Source organism: Felis catus, chromosome B1, assembly GCF_018350175.1.
Source record: "Felis catus isolate Fca126 chromosome B1, F.catus_Fca126_mat1.0, whole genome shotgun sequence".
Taxonomy (NCBI): Eukaryota; Metazoa; Chordata; class Mammalia; order Carnivora; family Felidae; genus Felis; species Felis catus.
Genome location: NC_058371.1, coordinates 53,655,660 through 53,682,510, shown reverse-complemented (window position 1 = coordinate 53,682,510; position 26,851 = coordinate 53,655,660). Strand labels below are relative to the sequence as shown.

At 35.3% G+C, this 26,851-nt stretch overlaps 1 protein-coding gene across 2 annotated transcripts in view; it reads right to left on the bottom strand.

Moving 5' to 3' along the window:
• GLRA3 (glycine receptor alpha 3) overlaps window positions 1-26,851 on the bottom strand; it is a 199,553-nt gene that overhangs the window by 116,477 nt on the left and 56,225 nt on the right. For both annotated transcript variants that reach the window (XM_023252660.2, XM_023252661.2), the window contains exon 3: window positions 14,976-15,043. In XM_023252660.2, coding sequence (XP_023108428.1) covers window positions 14,976-15,043 — 68 coding nt within the window. The remainder of the gene's footprint in view (window positions 1-14,975; window positions 15,044-26,851) is intronic.

Genomic DNA, 26,851 nt, shown 5'->3' with positions numbered 1-26,851 from the left:
GAAACAATGAAGCTGAGCTTATTCGTTTCTTTTCGGATCTGCTGTCAAATTTTGATTAATCATATTTAATTTTATAGCACATGGGTGAGGAATGGCAATTATCTTTACAGCAAGTTAAAATATGATAGTAAAATATACTTAGAATTTTTAACCATTTTAGTGACTATTTCTTAGTATGTGTACTTAACATGCATATAATACAGGGCATATTAAAAATTAAATGTTCATCAAAAGACTGAGTGAGCAGAAACTACAGGGAGACCTGATATGGATAAACAATGGTTTTAGAAAAGAGAAAATCAGTGCAAGAACAACCTAAATCAAACAAAATGACTTCCAGCAAAGAAGGGGGTTAAATTTCATCCCATTAGCTCAGAGACGGATCAGCTGTTCTCTTACTACCTCTGGGGGAGACTCATGCACCAGGCCAGAGACTTCCTGGAAGTCTGTAGGTGAAACATCACTGCCTAATCATTGTCTAAGGGATGGAGGCAAGTCCAAGTGGGAGAGAGGGAGATGAGAATTCATGCTGTTCTGCCATCTTGGCTCCCTCCAAGAGGGAGATAAGAGTTCAGATAGGGAAAAGCAGAGAGGAATTCTTCGGTAATTCTAAAAATCTGTAGGAAGAAGAGTCCCAGTAGGGCTGGAAGACTTAATGGAGACGAAAGTACTCCCAAATTTCCCCTAAGAGGAAAAATAAGACTTCAATATCATCTACAGATAAATTAAATGGGTATCACAGATGAAGGTTGCCAGGACTCATCTGTGAATATATACAGTTTATCTACTCAATGTTGATATATGTTATAAGCTCATTAGTGTTAATTAAACCTCTTAATATAACTTTATGAAAGGATTATTCGTCTTATGCTGTAGCTAGTCTCTATAGGGTGTTGGCAACATTCCAAGAAACTACTAAGGAGAATTTTTAAAAGATGGTGCATATCATAGTAATACATATGTGCTCATAATAAATCTATGTATCTTCATGCTCTCTCATAGAACAAATAGTTTGTTATTGAGCCTTCTTAATGAGATTAAGAACAAAATTATTTTCCTTATGTTTTTTTTTAATTTTTTTTCAACGTTTTTAATTTATTTTTGGGACAGAGAGAGACAGAGCATGAATGGGGGAGGGGCAGAGAGAGAGAGGGAGACACAGAATCGGAAACAGGCTCCAGGCTCCGAGCCATCAGCCCAGAGCCTGATGCGGGGCTCGAACTCACAGACCGTGAGATCGTGACCTGGCTGAAGTCGGATGCTTAACCGACTGCGCCACCCAGGCGCCCCTTCCTTATGTTTTTAAAACCAAATCCTGAAGTACTAAAACTCATTTCACACACACACACACACACACACACACACACACGCGCGCGCGCATCGTTGTTAGGTAGGGTTAGTTAAGTGGGAACTTTCCAACCAACTCTCTGAACATGAACTGCTTAACTATTTGCCTGCATCTGTTACTATTTGACAGGGTACTTGTGGCCCAGCCTCAGGTCCCTGTCATCTGGCTCGTTTGAGTCCATGTGAAGCATAGTTGTCTTGTTTGTAGATGGGCTGCTAGTTTCATCACAGCAATGGAAACGTGTCGTCTAACTGGTCTAGAGAGTGTCAGTGCTAACTTTAACTCATTCATCTGTCAGAGATTCAAAATCACAGCTGAAGAGGTATTTGCAATTTAAATTGATTGCCAAGTACTTAACATTAATTGACACGCTAAATTCATGACTAAGTAACAAATTATGACTAGTGCCAATCATCTTAGAGAACACAATTCCCTATCTTGCTGCCCATTTTATCTTTATAGAAGTTGAAATGACATTTTGGAGTGCATTCTTTTAGAAAAATCAAATTCTCTTAGAAAAAGGTTGCATGATAATAAATACCTTGAAGATGAATACCATTGCTATGAATTGTTCATGAGAATCAGGTCATTTTTATGCCATGTTAGGTGGCCAACAAGTGCTTAATTGATCCGGTAGCAGTGAATTCTATACAACATCTTCCTCTAGAGAGGACCACATGCAGATAATAGTAACTTTCCATTATAAATTAGCTTTAGTAGGCAGAGAAGAGAGTTAAGTGACACTACATGTACCCCTATAATCTTCCTCACTTTGTCTTAATCCAAATATTTCAAATGCATCAACAAAACACAATTAAGTTTTCAGCCTGCTTAGCCAGAACAGGAAATTCTACAAAAATATGTGGTCCAATAAAGTAGAGAAACTGCAGAACTATGTGCTTGGCAACTCCCTTCTCCACTTAAAGCTTTCTTTCTGTTAAGAGTTTCTCTTTGGCACTTTTCTCCTGGAGCACTGGAAATATGCTTTTAAAGATCATGTTTGTTTTAATAACATCACAGCACAATTAAGCAATTGTATTCTTTGTGCTATTCTTGATAAGAAACTTTACCTGTGCGAATAGGATAGACAGTCTCTTTTTGAGATACATGAACATAAGGACGGTCTTGTGGATGACTACACCAGGCAGAGATTTATTTGTATTTCTGATGGGGTTGCCAGGATGTGTAACCTTCATGCATACTTATCTTTCTGCGACCTTTCCCATAAATATACCCTATTTCTGATTCATGCTTATAATGATATTCAGAACACATTTATACTGCCACTCACTGGTTACTCATGCTTGAAATTAAAAATCTTTCAGACCAATGCCATTGCTATATTTGGTTAGGCTTTACCCAATTACTCAAAGTGAGAAAAATAAGATGGTGAGGATAAGATGTTAACAGACATAAGCTTAATGTTAAATGGATAGCAGGATGTGTTCAGGCTTTCCTAAAAGGAAATGGAATAGGGTCCATCTAGTCATATGCTACATTAACATTATTAAATCTAGAAATATGAATTATACAGGAATAGTCATTGAACACTACATGAGGCTCATAAAGTGAAACTTTACAAGACCTTAAGCCATTGACAAAAGATACTAAGGACCAATGACTCATTTTTGGAAAAGTTTATAAAAAGATAGAAAAAAAATGGACTTTCCTTCAAATTACACACATTTCCTTTCAATTGTCATAAAAAAGTTATGGTTAAACTTAGTTGATACCGGAAACAATCACATCTTAATAGTTTAGACTTTTAAGCATTATTCTTTGATTGTCATAAGCACTATAAAATAAGAGTTCTAATTTCTTATCATAGAGAAGTCTACATACAAAATTTTAATGTTTTAATGAACTTATCTATATCAATACAGCTGAAAAAGCAAATACTTTTTGAGGAAAGATAAAATTACAAGGAAATTTTTTAATAAAAAAGCCATGTTCATTTGAGCAATGTTAGCAAACAGTAATTTGATTGCACAATTAGTTACTTAGCTCATATTTAAGAGACTGTAGCACCAATTTAAAATAGTGACCAGGGGGTACCTGGGTGGCTCAGTCGGTTGAGTGTCCGACTTTGGCTCAGGTCATGATCTCATGGTTTGTAACTTCAAGCCCCACATCAGGCTCACTGCTGTGAGCAAAGAGCCCTCTTCAGAGCCTCTGTCCCACTCTCTGTGTCCCTCTCCCACTTGTACTCTCTCAAAAAATAAAATAAAACACTAAAAAAATTAAAACAGTGACCAGGACTCAGAAATGCAAAATTAGACCATATTGGGAAGCAATACAAGTAATAAACAGTTATACACTCTTACAAGGATACAGTAGTGAAGTTTTCTTTTTGGAAAAAAGACTCTTTGTTGGCCAGAATACATGTATACAGATATTCAATAATATATAATTAAGAGTTACTTTGTGCTAAGAATTATTCTAGTTGTTAATGATATAATAATGAATATTGCAGAGTGGATTGCTGCTCTGTGGAGCCCATAATCAAAAAATTCTAGGGGCACCTGGGTGGCCCAGTCAGTTAAGCATCCAACTTCGGTTCAGGTCATGATCTCACGGTTCATGGGTTCAAGCCCCGTGTCAGGCTCTGTGCTGACAGCTCAGAGCCTGGAACCTGCATCGGATTCTGTGTCTCCTTTTCGCTTTGCCCCTCCCCCACTGATGCTCTATGTCTCTCTCCTTCAAAAATAAATAAACATCAATTTAAAAAAAATTCTAAGTAAATGTCTATGGATTTAAGTGAAATATTAAAAAGATAAAGAGTACTTAAAACTAAATTGAATAAGGGGCGCCTGCGTGCCTCAGTCGGTTAAGCAACAGACTTTGGCTCCAGTCATGATCTCAGTGATCATGGGTTCCAGCCCCATGTTGGGCTCTGTGCTGACTGACAGCTTAGAGCCTGGAGCCTGCTTCGAATTCTGTGTCTCTCTTTCTTTCTGCACCTTGTGCACTCACACTCTGTATCTCTCTGTCTCTCAAAAATGAATAAACGTTAAACAATTTAAAAACACTAAATTGAATAAAATAATAGGATGTCAATGAAGTCTATTTGTCAAATCAGTACATAGAGTTAAATGCTATCCTAAGAGCCAAATAAAGTGCTGTCAGAAAAACATCATCATCGTAGTGTGTGAATGAATTGCCTTATGTAAGTCATTGAGTTACTTGCTATGAAGAAATATAAAGTGGATTGGTATGAAATTACAGCTTATTTGGGATTTTTATGGATTTCCAATAATTTATTTACCAGTGACAATTCTTAAATATAAGGAATGTGCAGCACAGAAATATAAAGAGATAGAAACTCTGATGGAGAGAACGAGGTACAGAATATTCAGTGTAATAGATTTTACAGAAAGAACAAAGGGAGTGATAAAAACTGACTATTATTATCTTTAAAAGATTAACATTAATCATAGTAATGATCAGAAAGCAGCAAAAATTCCTAGCAGACAAAAGTAAATCCATATGTAAGCTAATTCAGAAAAAGGGAGCTAAAACAAAATTATTATTCAAAGTAAGGAAAGTGAAGACATTAAAAAGATACCTCAGAGGAAATGATATTGTATTATAAATAAGTTTATGTCAATAATTTGAAATTTTTAAGGAAATGGACAAATTTCTTAAAAACAACTTTTGCAAAATGTAGAAAAAGTGAATAGTCCTCTATCTGTTCAAGAGTAGAATCTGTAAATGTAATCTTTCCCCTAAGTAAAATGACTAACATGGATGGCATTACTAGTAAATTTTACCAAATACTTATGGAAGAAATGATAGTGTTATGCAAACTATTTTACAGAGTAGGGGAAGAATGAATATTTCCTAATTTTTTGAAACTAGCATAAAACTGATACCACACACTGCTCTTGACAATATAAGAAAAGATAATCACAGTTCAGTATCCAAAATGAACACAGCAGCAAAAATCCTACACCAAATATCATAAATTAAACCAGCAATATATAAAAAGACTAATCAATTATGGTCATAGGGGAGTTATCCCAGAGCTGCAAAGATGATTTTCTACTTGAAAATCAATATATATTTGATTGATTTTAATATAAGCCATATTACTAACAGAATGAAGGAGAAAAGTCAATCATTTCAATGAATGCTGGTAGCACTGAATGAAATTGAATGCCTACTCATGATTAAAAAAAAAAACAACTCAGTGTATAAGTAATGGAAGGAAAACTCTTCGGTCTGATAAAGAACGTTGAGGAGAAATCTGCAGTTAATACCATTTTTAATTGCAAAATATTACATGATTTCTCACTGATATCAGAGAAAAGACAAAGGTGGTCACTCTCCATCCATTTTATTTATTATTGTACAGGACTTGTGAACCAGTGCAAATAACATAGGAGGGAAAGGGAGGGAAAGAGGAGGAGAAGGAGAGAGGGAAGAAGAGGAAGAGAGATTTAAAGCGTAAAGAACAGAAAGAAAGGTGCACAAATGTCTTAACCTTTTGCATGAGCATATTCATAGACAATACAAAGAAAGTGGCAAAGTAGTACCAAAACTACCTAAGTTATCAAGTTCTTAGGATATTCGTCAATATTCTAAGATATAATTGTCTGTTTGTATATTTATAGAAACAACTGGAAAATACAGTCTAAATTATAACATTTGCACACACATGCATACACACGTTTCCAAGCTCTGTCTGCTCAGAGTGCCTAGAAATAATGACACTTCTGTGGCAATGACCGTACCTAGTAACCAGATCTGGGTTTCTAATACCATTCTCCAATAAAAATAGCCAGGGATCCGTGGAGAAATTGTTGATTCTAGGGTTGTAGCAGGGAAGATACAAGATGAGTCTGGAACATCTTGTAGTAGTAGGATGCAAGAAAGTGCACATAAAAAAACAAAATGATGGAAATATGTGAAAAGGATACAGGAGTCAACTGAATGACCAAAACTGGAATGACTTGAACAAAAACGTAGATAATGTACTTTTGAATTATAACCCAAAGTGTAAAACAAATATCCATGAATTCATATTAGTATAAATAAATCATTGGACAAATAAATAAATGGGGAAGAATAGATAAATGTCTTATATAGAAGAATGCCAGATAATATGATTCCCTCAAGGGGATGGAGAGTAATTCTTCCTTATTCTTAAGTATGGTCCTTGTGCTGCTTTCCAAAGAATATTGTATGGAGAAGGTGGAAAAAAGGAGTTAACTTTACAGTGGCGAAGTCTGACAAGTCACTGCTAATGAGAATACATAGTATACAAAGTGACAGCACACACCCTTGATATAAAGTGAGGAGAATGGCACTTTACCTCTGTGGTTTTCCTTCCAAACCTCATGGTTCCAGCCTAGTCATAAGAAAAATGTCAGCTGATTCATCAGTTGATGGACATTTAGGCTCTTTCCATAATTTGGCTATTGTTGAGAGTGCTGCTATGAACATTGGGGTACAAGTGGCCCTATGCATCAGTACTCCTGTATCCCTTGGATAAATTCCTAGCAGTGCTATTGCGTGGCAATGAGAAAAAATGAAATATGGCCTTTTGTAGCAACGTGGATGGAACTGGAGAGTGTGATGCTAAGTGAAATAAGCCATACAGAGAAAGACAGATACCATATGGTTTCACTCTTATGTGGACCCTGAGAATTTAACAGGAACCCATGGGGGAGGGGAAGGAAAAAAAAAAAAAAAAACAGGTTAGAGTGGGAGAGAGCCAAAGTATAAGAGACTCTTAAAAACTGAGAACAAACTGAGGGTTGATGGGGGGTGGGAGGGAGGAGAGGGTGGGGGATGGGTATTGAGGAGGGCACCTTTTGGGATGAGCACTGGGTGTTGTATGGAAACTAATTTGTCAATAAATTTCATATTAAAAAAAAAAAAAAAAAAAAAAAAAAAAAAAAAAAAAAAAAAAAAAGAAAAATGTCAGCTGAGAGACATTCTACAAAGTACCTGACCAGCACTCAAAACTGTTAAGACCATAAAATATACAGAAAGTATAAGGAGAGGAGACAGAACACCTAAACTTAACATAGTATCCTGGATAGGTCTAGGGACAGAAAAAAGACATTAGAAGTAATAAGGAAATACTAAAAAATGTACAGACTTCAGTTAATGATAATTTATCAAATGCTTGTCCGTTAGTTGTGCCAAATGTATCATACTAATGCCAGATGTTAATAGTAGAGGGTACTGGGAAGGAGGTATGGGGGGACTCCACACTATGTAACTTTTTTATAGATATGAAACTACTCTAGAATAAAAAATTATTTGAAGAATTTTAATGTAAAATTTATTATCATACATCAATACTTCAGAATAAACAAAATATATGACAAGCTCTAAAAAATGTAGCTAAGAATAACTGAAGAAGATAAATAAACTGATACCCTAGTTCACGGATTAGAAGACTTACTGTTTTGGGGGGTGTTCTGTTTTAATGATTTCTGTGTTCTACAGAAAGAGGGAACTAATTCTGGTAAAGGATATCAAACTCAAGCAAGCATCACATTTATTCTGCAAGTATTAGAAATATCCCTTTTAAGACCAGGTATAAAATAAGTTTCACTCAACACTATTTTTGCTAAAACCGCAAGACAAGTAAAAGATGTCAAGCATATAAAGATGAAAAGGAACAAATCAACATATTATTCCTAGATAAAATGATTGCATGAAGGAACTGTAACATTTTAGGGCTAAAATGAAAGCATATTAAACCAATGTAAGCAACAATCATATTCTTATGTACCAGCAATAAAGAATTAGAAAACACAGCTAAAGTGTTGCAAAGTAAAATAAAAATAAGGAGTAATTATTAAAATTATAAGATATGTAAAAAATTTATGAGAAGTTCTATCTTTGTTAAATAATATTAGATAATATTTAAGTAAAAGAGAGATACATTATATTCATAGATGGAAAGATTCAGTATTTTAAGATGACAACTTTCTCAACATTCATTCATAGATTCCAGTTTAATTTGTGGAACTTGACAAGGTGATTCTAAAATTTACCTGAAAAAGCAAACTTCTAAGAAGAGTTAAGAATACTTTGAAAAAGAATAAAGTATGTTTGAGAAGTTGTCCTATTAAATATCAAGCCCAATTTAAAGCTATAATAAATAAGACTATAATATTGATGCAGGCATAGATAAATTCAGCATTGGCACAAAATTACAAATTTTGAAACAGACTTATTCCATCTAGGGATAGATATGACAGAGGTACAATTGCAAACTATTAGAAGTAATTATTCAATTGTGAAATAAATAAAAATAAATACCTACTGCACATCGTACACATATAAACAATTACACAAAATTCCAGGTGCACTAAAACCTTAATAGGAAAAGCAAAATGCTTTCAGGAGGAGAAAATATAAGAAAATATCTTTCTGAACTTGAGTGAGAGAAGGATTTCTTTAGACAAAGAAGGACAAACCAGTGAGTAAAACAATGTTAAATTTTATAAATTAAAATAAAAATAATTTATACATCATAAAATATCATGAACACACTAAACAAAAGCAGAATTGGTATTTAAAATGCACGTAACAGAGCATTCATGTTCAGAATAATGTGTGTGTGTGTGTGTGTGTGTGTGTGTGTGTGTGGTGTATGTTGGTGTATACATTATAAAAACAAACGAGCATAAATGTAGAAGACATAAATGTAGAAGAGGCATTTTGCACAAAGGATACCAGAATGGCAAAAATGAATGAATGAATGAATGAATGAATGACACTCCAGTAAAATGCGTAACCACACTATTAATCAAGGCAGTACGTAATAATGGCAATTATGTCCAAAGTAGGTAAATACTATCTGTGAGTGATGTAAAACATGAGAAAATCTCATAAAATTAATTGTAGGTCTTTAAGACAGAATGGCCACATTAGAGAGCAATACAGTAATATTTGAGCCAAGCAATTTCACTTCTGAGTATCTAACCTTGTGCCAAATAATTCCACTCCTGGGTATATACCCTGTGGAATATTTTGCCTATGCCTGTTAGAAGATAATGTGCAACAATTTTCAATGCAGAGTTTTTGTAGTAGTAAAAACATTAAAAACAGTCAAAATATCCAGCAAATGTAGAATGAATAAATGCAATGTAGAATACTCCTTGAAATAAAAATGAATGAAATAGTCTAAGGCTTATCTTAAAAAACATGAATTTGAACAAAAAAATCAAATTCTATGTGGATACTATAGTATGGCCATTTTGTTCACATTTTCATAATGTAGAATGGAATTTTATGTCTTCATATTAAATTCAGAAGCAAAGCCTCTTTTGGAAAGGCAGGGAAGCAGTGTTTGGGGAAAGAGTACATGGTCAGCTTCAATTTCTTTTTAATGTTTAATATCTTAAGATGATAGAAAATTGAGTGTTATTTATATCACCTATGCAAAAATTTGTATAGGTAATAAGTTTGATAAAAAACTTTATTTGATAAAAAAAATACACTTAGAAAAAAAGAACATGTAGGATTTTCCATTAAGACTCTGTAAATGGAAAAAAAGAAGAGTCTGTAAATGGAGGGGCCCCTGGGTGACTAGTCAGTGAAGTGTATGACTCTTGATCTCAGCTCAGGTGTGTCACACGAGGAATGGAGCCTACTTTTAAAAAACTAAACTAAACTAAACTAACCTAAAATAAAAAGAATCTATAAATGGCTACTATAAATTTTTTTATGCCATACTGGCTTAGACTTCTTTGGAAATTCTAATTGATGATTCAACGTAGCATGTACAAATGTATGATTATATAAAGCCATCATTTCTGTGAAAAATTGAGAAAATGTGCTATTTGGCAATTCGGTGAGATCACAGCAGACCCTCAGATACTCTCACCCAACGCCGCCATATGTCTTTGTATACAAACACCTGAAAAACTTTTATACCAAAATAGCTAACTTTTTTGTTTTTATTTTGTAAAAATAATTTATTCTATCAGCACTAGTGAAAAGTAATGGTTCAATGAGTAAATATTGACTTAAGGCACATAGCCGAGCAGTTTTCTAACTCTCTGAGAACATATGTGTAACAAGATGGAGAGCCATCTGTTTTTCTGAAGATAGGTTAAGCCAATATATTCAGTTTGAGACACTGCTATATATACACACCCAAATTACTACATTCATCTATGATTTTTTTTTTAAAGCCCAACTTACAAATTTTTTCAGCCTGGCATATAAGCCTTATCCAGAACTCATCACAGGTTTGCAAGAGTTTATGTTTTACTTAGGATTCAAATTAATGTGGAGATCTTAAGCCTCCCCTCAGAGAAGCAAGGAAAACAATCATGAGCAACTTTTGTCACCCCAAGTTTAGAAGGCAGGACAGACGTACCTCCCTTACCAAGCCATGTTACAAAAGGGGAAAAAGAATGACTCTAATGATGGTAAACCAACTTTATCTTTAATTTAATGTTTTTAAGAACTGTGGTTTCCAATAGTTGTTCAATCATTGCCTGCTTAAGAAAAATGTGAACTTGGACTAATGGAGGCTGAACACACCCTTAGAGAATCTCATAATATATGACACATGACCCAAATGTGAGAGAGGTAAGGGAGTTTCAAATTTCCACAATATCTATAGAAAAAAAGTTGATGACTATATGCCAAGAATAATAAAATTGTACTCAAGTGAGAATAGTTGGAACTACATTAAGTTAATTAGACAAATCTATACTGGGAAAGGAGGAGTTTCATGGGTAAAAATAAATTTGAGCTTACGCTCTTGGAAAAATTCACATAAATATTTGAAAAAAAAAACCCAGATTTGGTACAAGAAGAAGATGCAAAATATGTTAAAATTTTAAATTAACTTAATTTTCAAACAATTGGTAAATATGTAGAATATCTACTAGAGCTATTTTCTCAAGAATCAAATAATTACCTCGAATGGGACTAAGGGTGAATTTTAAATGTGGAGAGATACAATTGTGAGAAACTACACCAGCAGAGGGAGCTTAATATATCTTGTCAGTAAATAGACATTGAAGATAGTTAATGTCTTTGTTAAGCAGAGATATACAGATTGGGAGAATAATTTAGTTTTATTTTAGATATGAGATCTCAGATGCAAAGATATTTATTAATGATTGCAGGTCATTTGAAATTCAATCTTCTCAATTTTAATACATCTTCTTAGTTGAATTAGGCTATTTGTATTGTGAAACCAAAAGTAAACTATATCAGTATAAGGAATGTAAATATTTTAAAAATACATAAATGCTTCCATAAAAATAAATTAATTTAAACAACATCACAACAAATAAAATAATGGGACCAAGTTTACTTGCAGAGCTATGATGTAGAAAATATGAATAAAATACATCAACTTAAGTGGTAAGAAAATTTTTTATGAATCTTAAGATATTAAATATAGTAAATTTTAATTTTATTCATTCTTATGTATATGTACACCATGTTTCAGCTCTTCCATCTGATGCCATTAAAAATTTTACGAATATTGAATCTGATTACACGAATAGATATAGTATCACCTGTTTAAAAGTTTAGAAGACTAAAAAGAGAGATATCAAAGAGGACACAGTAAATTTTATAATAATTAATCTCTGAGGTGTTTGATTAATGCTTATTGATGCTACTTGTGACCCAGAAGAGGAAAAGGATAAATGCTAAAAATGATTTCAAAAAATACATTACGATGGGGCGCCTGGGTGGCTCAGTTGGTTGGGCATCCAACTTCGGCTCAGGTCATGATCTCATGGTTTGTGGGCTTGGAGCCTGCTTCAGATTCCGTGTCTCCTTCTCTCGCTACCCTTCTCCTGCTCACGCTTTGTCTCTCTGTTTCTTTCTCAAAAATAAACATTAAATTATTTTTAAAAATTACATTATGATGGAATATGTGGGAATTGAAAGGATTTCTATGTTACAGAAGGGAAATAAAACTGAGTAAGAGTCACTGTGGGAGTGTATGTATAATATTCTGCAAGTTTTTATGTAATATTATTTTATAAAGGAAGTCTAAAATTATTAAAGATGAGAAATTTAGCTGGTGTCGTCACCCTGCAGATTGTGTGCTATAACCATTTATGGCAGGCTGATGAATTATGCTATAAAAAGCAAAGACCTTCAGGAACCTGACAATCTTTCAGGTTTAATAAGAAGGAAATCTGGCCATGTCTTCTTTTTTCCAAGTCTCTTCCTCCATCCCACAAAGACAAGTAAGGCTGTAAGTCTTTCCAACTATTGCTGCTGAAAGTATTTTGTGGAAGCAATCTTGCAGAAGAGAAAGTATAAACATATTTTTAGGCTTTCGAGATTGTACAGTATGTATAGCAGCGATTAAAAAGAAAGGTTGCCAGGGCTAGAAATACAATTTGGAAAGTCTAAGCAGAAAAAAGCCAGTAGAGATTCCTTCATCTTTAAATATGATTTGGACTAAGAATGTACTGTAGAGGAAAAAAAATTTCCCCCCAAAATGTGTCTCTTCGGCACATGGATTATTTTAGGTTGATTATTTTTAAGAAACAGAAGACTCAACGGAGAGCCTGGGTGATTCAGTCAGTTAAGCACCCAGCTCTTGGTCTCAGCTCAGGTCATGGTCTCACACTTCGTGGGATCGACCCCTGCATCAGGCTCTGTGCTGACAGTATGGTGCCTGCTTGGGATTATCTCTCTTCCTCACTCTGCCCCTCTTCCCCACCCCCAAGTAAATTAAAAAAAAAAAAAAGTTTAAAAAAACCCCAGAGGACTCAGGAAGTTTTTCTTTTTGCCAACTGCCTAAAAGGATGTAGACAGAGGACCTGTTCCAGGAAGGGAGCTAGCACCATAGATAACTATAGTTATAATGTGAACTAGGTCTGGTAGACAGGTAGGAGCCCTAGCAAGGCCTATTGGATTAAAGTCCTCTCAATGTCCCATTGTTTCTGAGTGGCCCAGCAGACACTTGTTTACCAAACATTTACTCTTTTTCACCTTCCTGTGAATTGCTGTCCTTCCCTTTGAAGTCCCAGACTCCTACCACCTTCTCCTTAGTTTAGGATGACATATATACCTCATTTTGCCTGACTATCTTTGAAATCCCTTATGTTCATGCGAATTCTTCATATGTATGTTATTATATTTAATTTTCTCCTGTTAATTGTCTCATGTTGACTTAATTCCTAAACCAGTCAAAAGATTCTTGAAGGGTAGAGGAAAATTTTTCTCCCCAGTAGTACAAATGCAGGATATAAATCAGGACAAAATATTCAATGAAAACCCAGAATATGTCAAAGCTTAAAACAGGATCATAGTCATTTTAGAGTCAGAATTGCACTAGAACCACACTGTGCTTATGCAAGAAAATTATACTCATTTTCTCTGTGTTTACACACACATACCTTCATGTGAATTTATATACGGTAGTGAAGATAATTCTATATAATGCCCAAATAAGTGAGTTAAGTTCCTCTTCACTGATGCTTTTATTGTAATTATATTATATTGAGTCTGGTAAAACCACAGAGATGCCACTAAATGACTAAATATTGCATACATGAGGGGAAAAAAAGATGCCTAAGTAAAGTCTCTTCCTGTTGAGATAGATCGTCCATGAGCACACACACACACACACACACACACACACACACACACACACACCTGTATATCCACCCATAATAATTCGCATATTAGATTATTTATTCTTAGAAAATTTGCTATCAAGTCATTCTGAGATACGTAAAATGAACATAGTTCTCTACTTACTTAATAATGGTTTTGGAAGCTAATAAATTTTTAAGTATTTTACATCCTATTTTAGCTAACATCAACTTTGAAAATTAATGCAAATTATACTTGCTAAATTTAGGAATGGATTATAATTCTAGGTAATTTAAGAACCACCATACATAGTTTAAATTAGAAAAAAAATTGCTAGACAATTTTACAGATATGAGTGGCTCATAAGTCTGTCTCTGCATTTTAGTTTTGCTAAAATGCACAACAAAAGCTTCAGGGTAAGGTAGAGATACAACAGGGTAAGGTAGAGATACAACATGATCATTAGAGAAAGTTATAAAATTCAAATCAGAATAAATTTGGTCTGTAATGATAATTGTTTTGGCTTTAATAACTTCATTATATAAAATGTTCTCAACTACATAGTTCTCAACAGAAGTCTCTGTTCAAAGTGTTTCAATAAATTAAGGCAGATACCACAATTCACAAAACATTTATAATGTTTGAGCAAATACTATATTCATTTGGAAAAGTAACCAAATAAAGACTCAAAATAATATTATAAACACATTTTAAGTACACAGAATAATTGAACATGAAATTATTTACTTCTATGTTTATGTCTGGTTTATAAAGGGTATTGAAAAGAAATGGTTTATATGGTAAAATTTTAGTTTTAATTTGAGATTTAATATTTAATTACCAAAATGGGAAAAAACATTCTTGTTTTTATTTACGTTTTCTTTACTATACCATCTCTAAATGAAACGTTATTGCCTGCAGTTGATTACAGTTCAGTTATACCATTAATTTTATTTTTTTAAATATCATTACATTAATTTTGGCTTTGAATTACGTAACACTAGCAGAAAATGTGCCATTAATGTAATTACAAAATACTCCAGTGTGAAACTTGTTACAAAGTAAACATGCTTACCATTGTCGTCTCAGCGATAGAGCCAAAGCTGTTTATGAATATGTTGCATGTGACATTAACAGGAGGGCCTGAAAGAGATTAAAACATAAAGACTATTTAGATACTCATCTAAAATATTTTTGAATAATTCCATGCTTTTCATGATCAGTTTTTTTCAAAAAAAGGAACATATATATTTTATATCTGTGTACACACAGATGCATAAAATTGAAGGCAATCACTCAGTGAAATAATCTGAATTGAAAATCGCAAATTCATAGTCTCCTTTGAACACTGAGGCTGGCCATTATATAAGTCTTCAATCTCATTTGGTCTTGATATCTCTAATGGCTTTGTAAATGTCTGATTTGGTAAGTCCGATATTGGAGCTCCTTTAGGCTGCTCCTATTGATTTTGTCCTCCCATGTATGGGCCCTATTTTTCTGTTTCTTTTCATTTTTGTTGTTGTTGTTAAAAATTGGATACAATAAATAATGCAGTGTGGCAACCCTGGAAACCAGACCTCCCACTTGCAAAGCCCAGTTGTTGTTACTGGTGTTTATTATTGTTGTTTGTTGTTTAGTGACTTTCCTGGACTAATAGTCTGTATTTCCCCATAGTGTGCAGCCACTGAGGATTCTGTATCACACAGCGTTAGGCAGCTGCAGTGTTAAAACAGTTTCTTATGATCATTTTCTTTTCTTTCTTCTTTCTTTCTTTCTTTCTTTCTTTCTTTCTTTCTTTCTTTCTTTCTTTCTTTCTTTTCTTTCTTTTCTTTCTTTTCTTTCTTTCTTTTGAGAGTGCATGTGCAAGAGAGCATGCAGGGGAGGGAACAAGGAGGGAACAAGGGCAGGGGCAGGGGAGGGGCAGAGAGAGAATTCAGCTCTAAGGACCCTGAGATCAGGACCCTAAATCACTACCTCAGCCAAAATCAAGAGTCATCAGCTTAAAGGACTGAGCCACCCAGGTGCCCCTTTTGTGATCACTTTTGTGATCATTTTTAATAAATGCCCTGGGATAGGATTTTCCCACTGAGGGAGTTCCCAGTCAAAGCCAAATAACGATAAGCCATCTGAGTGGTACTTTTCTAGGGAGCAGGCCAGACAAAAATAACATAGCTCTAGGGATGGACTTTGATACCTGCTAGGCTCTGGATTGTAAGCTTCTATGGTTGAGAGGCTGCTGGTTTTCAAGGCTACCAGGAGCTCAGGAGGGGAGCCATATTTACATGCCCTGTTTTTAGAGAAACCTATCAGTTTTACTTGAATACACATTCCTCAGTGTGTTGCAAGCTTTTCAGAGCTCCCGAAGGTTAACTTTGACAGTTTTTCAGTATTTTTATTGCTTGTTTTTTTTGGAGGAGTGAATTTACAGAAAACATCATCCTGCCATTCCAGAAGTCCCCTGTAAGTGCGTTTAGCATTCATCATAAAAACCAATAATTTTTGTTTTTCTGAGATCCATTTATTCATTAACTTACTAAATATTTACAAATTGTGTACACCAAATTGCAGAAAACACAACGACATTATCATCTAGCAGGGCAGAAGGAATAAGATCTCATAAATTGTTTAGTACTTCATGTACTAAACATGTGTTGTGCTGATTCATAGATACCACTTAATCCATATAACACTGAAAATGGGTAATATTACACCACTTATCAAGAAAGGAATTAAAGTTCAGAGAGGATACATAAGGTGCTAATGAATAGCATAGTTAGAATTGGAACCACTAGTCTGATTCTAGGAGTCATTTTTTCCCATCATATCAAGTTGTACCATGACCTTCACATAACATTACATCCCAAGGATTCCATTATCTAGCTACAGACTTTATTATTAGGCTGATGGATATATAAATCAGCAACACTGAAATATTATGTGGTAAGGGTTAAAATAACTCGGAGTTAAATTCTACCTACTAGTCAGATAATGCCACACACAAAAACTAATATATAAGCCTTAGCTAAGATGCCTGCCCTTTGCCCTATACCTCTATGTCCCCTTCGCTAGAGATAATCACTCCAACTTATATAATAGATTCTTTGGGGATTTACCTAATTTTCTCTAAATAATGAACTTATTTTGCTACTTTTAGATGCTCCCATTTTAAGCATATATTCTGATACCCACAGCAGAGGAGGATTTATTTAGCTTTCTTTCAACCCATTATCACCACCTCCACTAACGTAAACCTCTTTTTTTATCCTCCTAGTACACAGATATGGTTACACTGCCATTGTTGTTAGATTAGTATTCACTTTTTACATTATGACAAGGTAAATATTATTTCCAACCAAGCCATGCAATAAATTACGATTACTTTTCTTTCCCGGTAAACACCTTCCTGAGGTTGATAAACTCTTTATGTATTTCACATAGTTTCTTCCATATGTATCATTAACCTACCCAGAAGTTCTGAAATGTCTGAATTATGTTTCAATGTCAGACTCATCAGATATTGTATTAGCTTTATCTTCCTTTGGATATATTCCAAAATTAGATTTTTTTTTTTTTTTTGCTCTGGAGCATAGCAGCCATCTTATGACCTCCCATAATCATTATACTGGGGTTTACTTCCATCTCTCTTCTGTCAGATTGCCTTTCATGGTCCCTGACTTTCCTTTTTTACTTGGCTTATTTCTTAATTTTAGTAGAATAAATCCTTTAGGAATTTTTTGGGAAATGATGCATAAGGATGTGAAGCTTTTGAGAATTCACTTGTTCACAATTCTTTTAATGTCCTTTTAATTTACTTATTTACTATTTTTTAATGTTTATTTATCTTTGAGAGAGGCAGAGACAGAGCATGAGTGGGGGAGGAGCAGAGAGAGAGAGGGAGACACAGAATCTGAAGCAGGCTTCAGGTTCTGAGCTGTCAGCACAGAGCCCAACTCAGGGCTTGAACCCACGCACCACAAGATCATGACCTGAGCTGAAGTTGGAAGTTCAACTGACTGAGCCACCCAGGCACCCCTAAATGTCCTTTTAACATCTAAATTTAGTAGAAAACTTTAGGTTCAAAAAAATTTTTTTCTGAATTTCAAAGACATTTCTCTTTTATTTTTATTTTCTTGCATTGCTGTTAAAAATTCCAAAGCCATGGGGCATCTGGGTGGCTCAGTCGGTTGAGCGGCCGACTTCGGCTCAGGTCATGATCTAGTGGTCCGTGAGTTCGAGCCCCACGTCGGGCTCTGTGCTGACAGCTCAGAGCCTGGAGCCTGTTTCAGATTCTGTGTCTCCCTCTCTCTGTGACCCTCCCCCGTTCATGCTCTGTCTCTCTCTGTCTCAAAAATAAATAAACGTTAAAAAAAATTTAAAAAAAATTTCCAAAGCCATTCTGATTCTTGATCCTTTGTAAAGATAAAAAGGAGTCTCTTTGTACCAATATTAAAAGTAATTAATAATAATAATAATAAAAATAAAACAAAACAATGTTTCATTAGTCAGAATAGTTTAAAATCATTTGTGGTTTCAGTTCACATTTTCTTGATTTCTGGTGCACGATTCTCATCTTTGTTTTTCTACTCAATTTCTGATAGCCATATGTCCTGCTGGAAGAAAGTAGAGGAAAAAAACCCCCACAAAATTATTCAAAACTGACGTCTACAATCCATAAGCCAATGGGTCCTATGCACATTGGAATCATATGAGGATCTTTAAAAAAGATGGATACCTGAATTTAACCTGGATGCTATGGCATGCAGCCAGAGCATTGATATTTTTAAAAGCTCCCCAGATGATTCAGATGTGCAGTGATGCTGGGAACCACTCAGGAATTCCAGACTAGAAAACATCTGTGCCCATTATATCGCAGTGCTAAAAATGAACCGAGATTTTTCCAGAGGTGAAGAAATAGAGAGATGGGTGTCAGGACTTAGAACAAGGCCTTGAAAATGCAAGGCCACTGATATTGATAAGAGAGTTGCTTATTTTAAGTTTGGTCACCAATGCTACTAAAACAAGTAAATGTTGTGCAGTTAGAAACAGACCAAAGCCTATTGAGCATCAAGATGTGTAGAACATAAAATTAAACAGGTAGAGAGGGTAAACTGTTTTCAATATGAAGGATGGATGTTTAAGAACAAGAAAACTTTGGGGCCTTGAGTGGCTTAGTTGGTTGAGCGAGCAACTCTTGATTTTAGCTCAAGTCATGAACTCAGAGTCGTAAGATTGAGCCCCCGAGTCTGCTTAAGATATTCTTTCCCCCCACCCTCTCTCTCTCTCTGCTCCTCTCTCCTGTTTGTACACTCTGTCTATAAATTTAAAACCAAAATTTACAAACAAGCGGAAAACCCTATGAAAATCCTGAATCCTGGAGGTGCTATAATTATTTGACTATTAGTGAGAAGTTCTTTTTAATATTTCTTTGTCATTTTTATTTTTAAAAAAAAAATTTTTTTTTCAACGTTTATTTATTTTTGGGACAGAGAGAGACAGAGCATGAACGGGGGAGGGGCAGAGAGAGAGGGAGACACAGAATCGGAAACAGGCTCCAGGCTCCGAGCCATCAGCCCAGAGCCCGACGCGGGGCTCGAACTCCGGACCGTGAGATCGTGACCTGGCTGAAGTCGGACGCTTAACCGACTGCGCCACCCAGGCTCCCCTCTTTGTCATTTTTAATATTTACAAATCTGTAAGATGTTAGGGGTGTCTTGTATGTCACTATGTGAGAGAGGAGAAAACACGAATCTTTTATTTCATGAATATTTTATCCCATCTCAAGAGAAGCGTGAAGTCACAATTAACTGATAGATTTTTTTTTTTTGACTTATGTAAGTCTCAGGTATTGAACTCTAAACTATGTACACAGAGTATCTGGAATATTGAAAAAAACAATCTTTCATATTTTCTAGGTTATTCTGTGTTTTCTAAAGAATGCTGAAACTCTATTATTTTCTTTTGCTGTTAACAGTACTATGAATCTGGGGAATATCGTTTAGCCTGGAATAAATTCTCTTGGGCTCTGTTGACTCACAGCCTTTGGAAGATGGAAAACAGGGCATTGGTATTGGGTTAATTCATCTTTCAATAAAATGCTGATGGAAGTACATCCATGTTGGGGGAACAGCTGTCACTGTAAGGCTGCTTGCTCCATCTGACTGTGAACTCTTTGGCTGAAATTGGAATAAATAAAACATCGAGCGGTGGGGGGCGGGGCAGTGGTGGTGATTCTTCTTATTTTAATCTAGCAAGAGGCAGGGTCTTTGTTTTTTTGACTTTTATTTAATTTCTCTTTGGGCATTGAATAAAAAGCGAGGCATCCTTTATTATATTTTTAATTTCATCCTATAAATTTAACTATTATCCGTATAATTTTAGATAGTAGCGGTGAAAAATAGAACAAAGGTGAACATTCAGCATGGGCTTCTGCCGCCTGAAGTTAGTGATATCCGTTCAGTTGCATTTCTGTGTCGCTTAGGCTTTATGGCAGGCCCTAGTGATTCCAGGAAGGTTCTGAAAGCCTCAGTATTAAGTACTGTGCTAGGCGGATTCCTCTGACGTTTTTGTTTTCTCCCTAAAATGTGGCACTCGCATCCCGAGTTTACCAGAGGCTCGCATAGTAACGTCAATGAGTGAAATAAGGAAAATAACATGGTTCCACAGAAGAGCAGTGGTCAAAGGAGGAGTGACTAATTGAGGCTTTTTTCACTTATAATTTAAGAGCATGATGTTCAATATTATATGAAACAGATTTCAGCCCTGGCCTCTTCAACATGACTCCAATCACACTCAGAAAGCTCCTTCTCAACAGAAAGTCAGCCTGGTTTCAAAGTCTAAATTCCATGTGGTAGTAAAGTAAATCCCAGTGGTCTGAGGTCTATGCATTAGCGTTTATTCCCCTGGTTGTAAGGTGTGTTCTTTGCCTGATGATTAGAACATACATGAGTGCTATGTGGTTCTCATTTGACTACTTATGTGTGTATTCTCTTCTTCAGCCGGAAGAAAGGTGAATGAATTTAAGCACTAAACCTTAATTCCAAATTTCAAAAATAAAGCAGACACTCGAAATATTTGTGTGTATGTGTGTATTTATATACATATACATATATATATATAATTTTATTTTATTTTAAAGTTTATTTATTTTGAAAGAAAGAGAGAGAAAGAAAGAGAGAGAGACAGCATGGGAGGGGCAGGGAGAGAGAAAGAGAGAGAGAATCCCAACAGGCCTTGACCCGTCAGTGCAGAGCCTGACGCAGGGCTCTATTCCACGAACCATGAGATCATGGCCTGAGCTGAAACCAAGAGTCAGACGCTTAACTCACTGAGCCACTCAGGAGCCCCAATAAAATTTTATTTTTTAAAAAATGAAAAGGGGTGCCTGGGTGGCTCAGTCGGTTAAGTGTCCGACTTCAGCTCAGGTCATGATCTCACAGTTCGTGGGTTCGAGCCCCACATCAGGCTCTGTGCTGACGGCTCGGAGCCTGGAGCCTACTTTGGATTCTGTGTCTCCCTCTCTCTCTGTTCGTCCCCTGCTCTCACTCTTGTCTCTTCCTCTCTCAAAAATACATAAAGATTAAAAAAATTTTTTTTTAATTTTTAAAAAAATAAAAAATGAAAAAACAGTACTAAAAGTATAAACAAATTTGAAAATAAAAGTCATTGTTTTTAAGCGTAGTCTTGGGCTACATCATAGAATCGCTTTGATGTGATCTGAAGGTATATGGAATTTACTTTATGAAGATGAAGTTGCCATTACAGATTTCTCATCATGGTAGTGTAGTGAACCAACACAACACAGGGAATAGCTGAATGGATGGCAAAAGCTTTGAGACAGAGAAAACAGGAATGTACTGTTATAGTCCAGATGGGAGATAGAATGGCCCTGACCCAGGCAGTGACAGTGTAGATAGACTACAAAGAATGAAATGGATGCAGTACCATAATGTTTATGAAGCACTGTATTCTATACTTTAAGCTTCTTCTGGTCTATGGCAGATCAGAGCAGCAGATTAGAGTAATCTTTCTACCTTAGCTATTGATAAGTATATTCAAAAACTTTGTAGAGAATGAAGCTCAGAGAAGATTGTAAATATTCTATTGCCATTACAGAGAGCACCTGTTTAGCAGTCCTTGGCCAATCTGCTACTTTTCTGTGCCAGTGCAAAAGCTGTTAAATCCATCTAATACACTGCTATGTTTAGCAACAGAGCAAATAATTGCGATAGCATCCATATGGCAAATTGTGCCTTTAAATTGTTCATTACATTAGCCATCGTTGGCCCAAAAAGCAAACGACAGTAGTTACAGATGTTTTCAGCAGCATGTTTTCTTTTAGATGTCCCTTAAAGAAATAGAATATGCCTTTCAAATTCAGAGATGGATAGAGGCAAAATGGCAAAGTACATTGCAAACCCTTGGCAATTATGTTATTGCTATTCATACCAGGGAAAAAATTGTTCACAAGGTAAATCTCAAGCCAACAAACAAAGAAAAAACAAAAAGCAGCCCAAGTGTTCATGAAAATGATTCCAAGAAATTTTTAATGTAATGTTGTATTAAAACCTCACCCTTTTTAAAGACCCAAAATGCAATTGAAAGACTAAATCTCAAAAAAAAATGTATTTACATCTATATGCATGTACATATGTATGTACATGTCACACATATGTATGTAGTCAGGTCACAAGGAAAGATATTCTTTTATTTTTTACTTGATAGAAATAAATATGATGACTTCACATCCAGATTTTAAATCATTTGTTAGATACTTGAAAAAAGTTTGAAAATAATAGCATAAAAATAGGATCCAGTTTCTTCTTTCTGTTCCCTTTCCTCCATTTTCTTCCTGAAAATGCAGTCTTAAAGCCATTCTGTCAGGCAACACAAGATAGGCGTCCATGTTGGGATGGCCATGGGAAGGGTGGGTAAACAGATAGGATGAGAAGGACATCTGGGGGACGGGATTCGCAGCACACCAGGGTGTGGGAGCCAGAGTGAGGAGGATGTTCCTATAGTGGGGTAGCTGCGCTGGTGTGGAGCCAGATTTCTTACTGTCAGAAGAGGAAGTTAAAATGTGGAAACTCAGAAAGTAGAATAAACCAATGCATTAGAGATATCAATGTAAATCATGGTTTTCAATAGGGAAGTAAAAATGGAAATGTAAATTAATAAATACATAAATATACACGTGTGTATGTATATGCCTCTGTATATGTATATACATATAGATAGATAGATAGATAGATAGATAGATAGTAGATAGATACATAGATACATAGATAGATATGGGAATATACCAACTTAATCAGTTAGTCAAAATGAACATTAACAGTGATGGCAAAAATTAACATGGTCCACCATCTGATAAAATGCACTCAGAACAAAGTAACACTTCTGTGATATTTTTATTAAGATGCATTACCTAAACTGAAGCATGAAGAAAATTACTAATGCAAACTGAGGTACATTCTGCTAAATAAAGAGATAATAATATATTTTTTAAATGTGATCATGAGAGTCATAAAAAAGAATGAAGTCCTGGTTCAAACCGAATAAAACAAGGAGAAATGACAACTAAATACAAGACATGATTCTAAACTGGATCTTTTTGCTATGAAGCCAATACTCAGGTAGTTGACAGAATTTGAATGGGGTCCATGAATTAGACAATAACTATATATTCATGTTAATTTTCTTGTTTCAACGGTTAGATTGTGGTTGTCTAAGAGAATGAATGTTCTTATTTGTATGATATTCTCAAGTATTGGGGCATCAGTTCAACAACATACTTTCAAGTGGTTCAGGAAAAAAAAAGTTTTGTGCAATATTTGTAAATCTTCTGCTAATTTAGGATTGTTTTAAAATTTAAGGAAAGAGAAATTACTACAGAAAAATACATTAAAAACTAAAAACCAAAGATAACATAAGATATAGAGCACACCAATGTAAATTTGTGAGCATTTCAGGTGAACATTTATAGTTTTAGGAAGATTTATTATTAAAGACACTTTTCTTGCCAAAATGACCTTGTATTATGTAACAATGCAAGTAGAAACTATACCTTTTTCAAAAAATTATTGTGACTTTTATTCAAGAACAATAACTCCTGGATGAATAGAAATAGTTAAAATGGATAAAGAAGATGCTAATACTTTTCCTGAAAAAAAAACAGGAAGAAAATGAGTTTTAGGTACAGATGCCATTCTGGGGACAGAATGTGTTAGAGCAGAATAGACTATTTGCAAACTAGTTCTCTGATGTGGGAGAAAGGGATTAATATAGGGAAATATTACAGCTGAAAAGACAGAAACCACAAAGACATTGTCAAGACAAACAATGTTATTTCTAGATAAAGAAAGTAATCATTGGAAATAGAACAAAACAAAACAAAACAAAAAACCCAACAAATATGCAATAAATGTTTAGGAGGAATATGTAATTGAGTGATTGCTAAGAGAATACTTTCTGCCTGGATCCAAATTACACTTAAGAGTTATCAAAGACCAACTGGGGTCTAAACCATAGGGTCAAAAGAAATAACTAAAATCTAGAAAAAGCTGGTAAAATGGTCAACTGAAATAATATTTTATTGTCTTTGGATATACATTCATTTGCTATTCAATTGCTTTTTCATCTGTTAAACTGGCTTCTAGCTTCAAATGACTCCTGGATGCTTCTATTTCAAGATGGAAAACTGAACCCAGTTTTCTTTTGCTCTGAAGACATAAAATGATGTTATCACACCAAGAATGAGAGGGAGGCCATAATCAGTTTAATGACATAAAATACAGAAGGGAGAAGAAAATGGTTGATGGATGAAACAGAGCAAAGTCTAAAAGAAATGCAGGTTAGGACGGCATGGAGAAGGGAGAGCTACCCAGGGAGACATAAAGCTTAGGGTCATCCTCTGAACGAAAAGAGGAGGGGAGTTAAAAGGGGTCTGCTGGGACAGGCCACGGGTACCTATCTCAAAAATTCTCTGCTTCCCATCCAGGGGCACCTGGGTAGCTCAGTCGGTTAAGCGTCCGACTCTTGCTTTCATTTCAGCTCAGGTAATGATCTTATGGTTCCTAAGATCAAGCCCTGCGTCTGGCTCTGCGCTGACAGTATAGAGTCTGCTTGGGATTCTGTCTCCCTCTCTCTCTGCCTCTTGACTCAAAAATAAGTAAATAAACTAAAAAAAACAAAACAAAAACAAAAACAAAAACAAAAACAAAAACAAAAACACAACTTCCCTGCTTCCTGTCCTGCGGAGCAGGAATGGCCTGGGGTTTATCTCGAAGAAATTCTTGAAGGCATGGAAAAACTTTTTCTTTTTTTTTTTTACAAACATAGTTTATTAAGGTGATTGGAAATAATACTGTTCTGTGAATCAATGCTGACTTTTTGCAATTGCTTTATTTTCTAGCTTTATTGAGATATGATTGACATAAAACATTGCTCATGGTGCACACTGTGTTGATTTGATACACTTATATACCGCAATATAATTACCACTGTAGCATTTAGCTTCCAGATCCATCACCTCACATAATTACTATTTCTTTTTTTGTGTTGAGAACATTGATGATCTGCCCACTTGGCAACTTTTAAGTGTATAATACAGTATTAAGTGTAACCACAATGCTGTGCATTAGATCCCCAGAATTTATTCAACTTCTAACTCTTAGCAAAAAGTTAAAAAAAAAAAAAGATGACTGGAGAAAGCTGAGTTCCTGACAGTACTTTAAAACTAAAGATGTCTGTGTTTGGGCACCCGGAGGACCCCAGACCAAAGCTTACTCGACACTCAACACTCATCTAAAGCACAATTCTGTTCAGGGCAGGAATGCCCCTGCCAGATTTCCCTTTCTAGTGAGAGAAATAGCAGAAAACCACCTCCTTACGACACGCACACACATACACACACACCAGGCAAAACCTGTATCAGCACTCAAATCAACTCGATCTTTCCTGAACTACAGAGCATTTCGATCACATATAAGTAGCAGCTTGAATAGAGTGAACAAGATGAATAAACATAATTTTTCCTGCAGGAAGAAAAGAGAAATCATTGGGCAGAAAAGAAAAATGGAAGAGGTGAATACAAATTGAGGCACTAAATCAGAAGTCTAGTTAGGGCAAAGGAATCTTCTACTGCCTTCTTTGTAAGAGGCCTGGACACCAATCGGACAGATGAGAACAGGTACTTACCTAAGTAACCAATTTTACCCTGGGAGTGTTTGCTTTAAAGAAGAATGAATAGCTTTGAACAAAGACCGTTGAGGCAAGGAAGTGCTGCTTTCCATCACTAGTATTTTCAGACAATTGAATTTTTACCAAGTTCAGGTACCTGTTTTTTACTGTGGTCATAAACAAAACAAACAGCTAAACATATGAAATAGCACCTGCCTAGCAACCTGTAACACAACTTCCATGACTTCACATTTGAGGAGAATGGTCTAGGAAAAAGACGACTGTGAAGACACCAAAATACAGTCACAGAATTAAAATCTTCCTACACATTCCAAATGACACCATGTAAAGGGCGCCGAGGTGACTCAGTTGGTTAAGCATCCAACTCTTGATTTAGGCTCAGGTCATAATCTCATGGTTCATGGGATCAAGCCCTTCATCAGGCTCTGCACTGACAGCATGGAACCTGCTTGCCATTCTGTCTTCCTCTCTCTCTGCCCTTCTCTCTCTCTCTCTCTCTCTCAAAATAAATAAATAAACATCAAATGACACCGTGTAAAATATCAAAGAATCATTTATGCCACAAATCTGAATAGTCCTCCTTAAGTATAAAGGAAAAAGACAAAAGGGTAAAGGGTATGGGTGGGACATAGACGAGAAAAGATTAGATTTTTTTAAAAGAAAGTTATTTTGGAGAATAACACAAAACAATGCTAGCATAAGCCATACTTTTTTTTTTAAGAAAAATATGCACAGTTAGAAAAAATAGGCTAT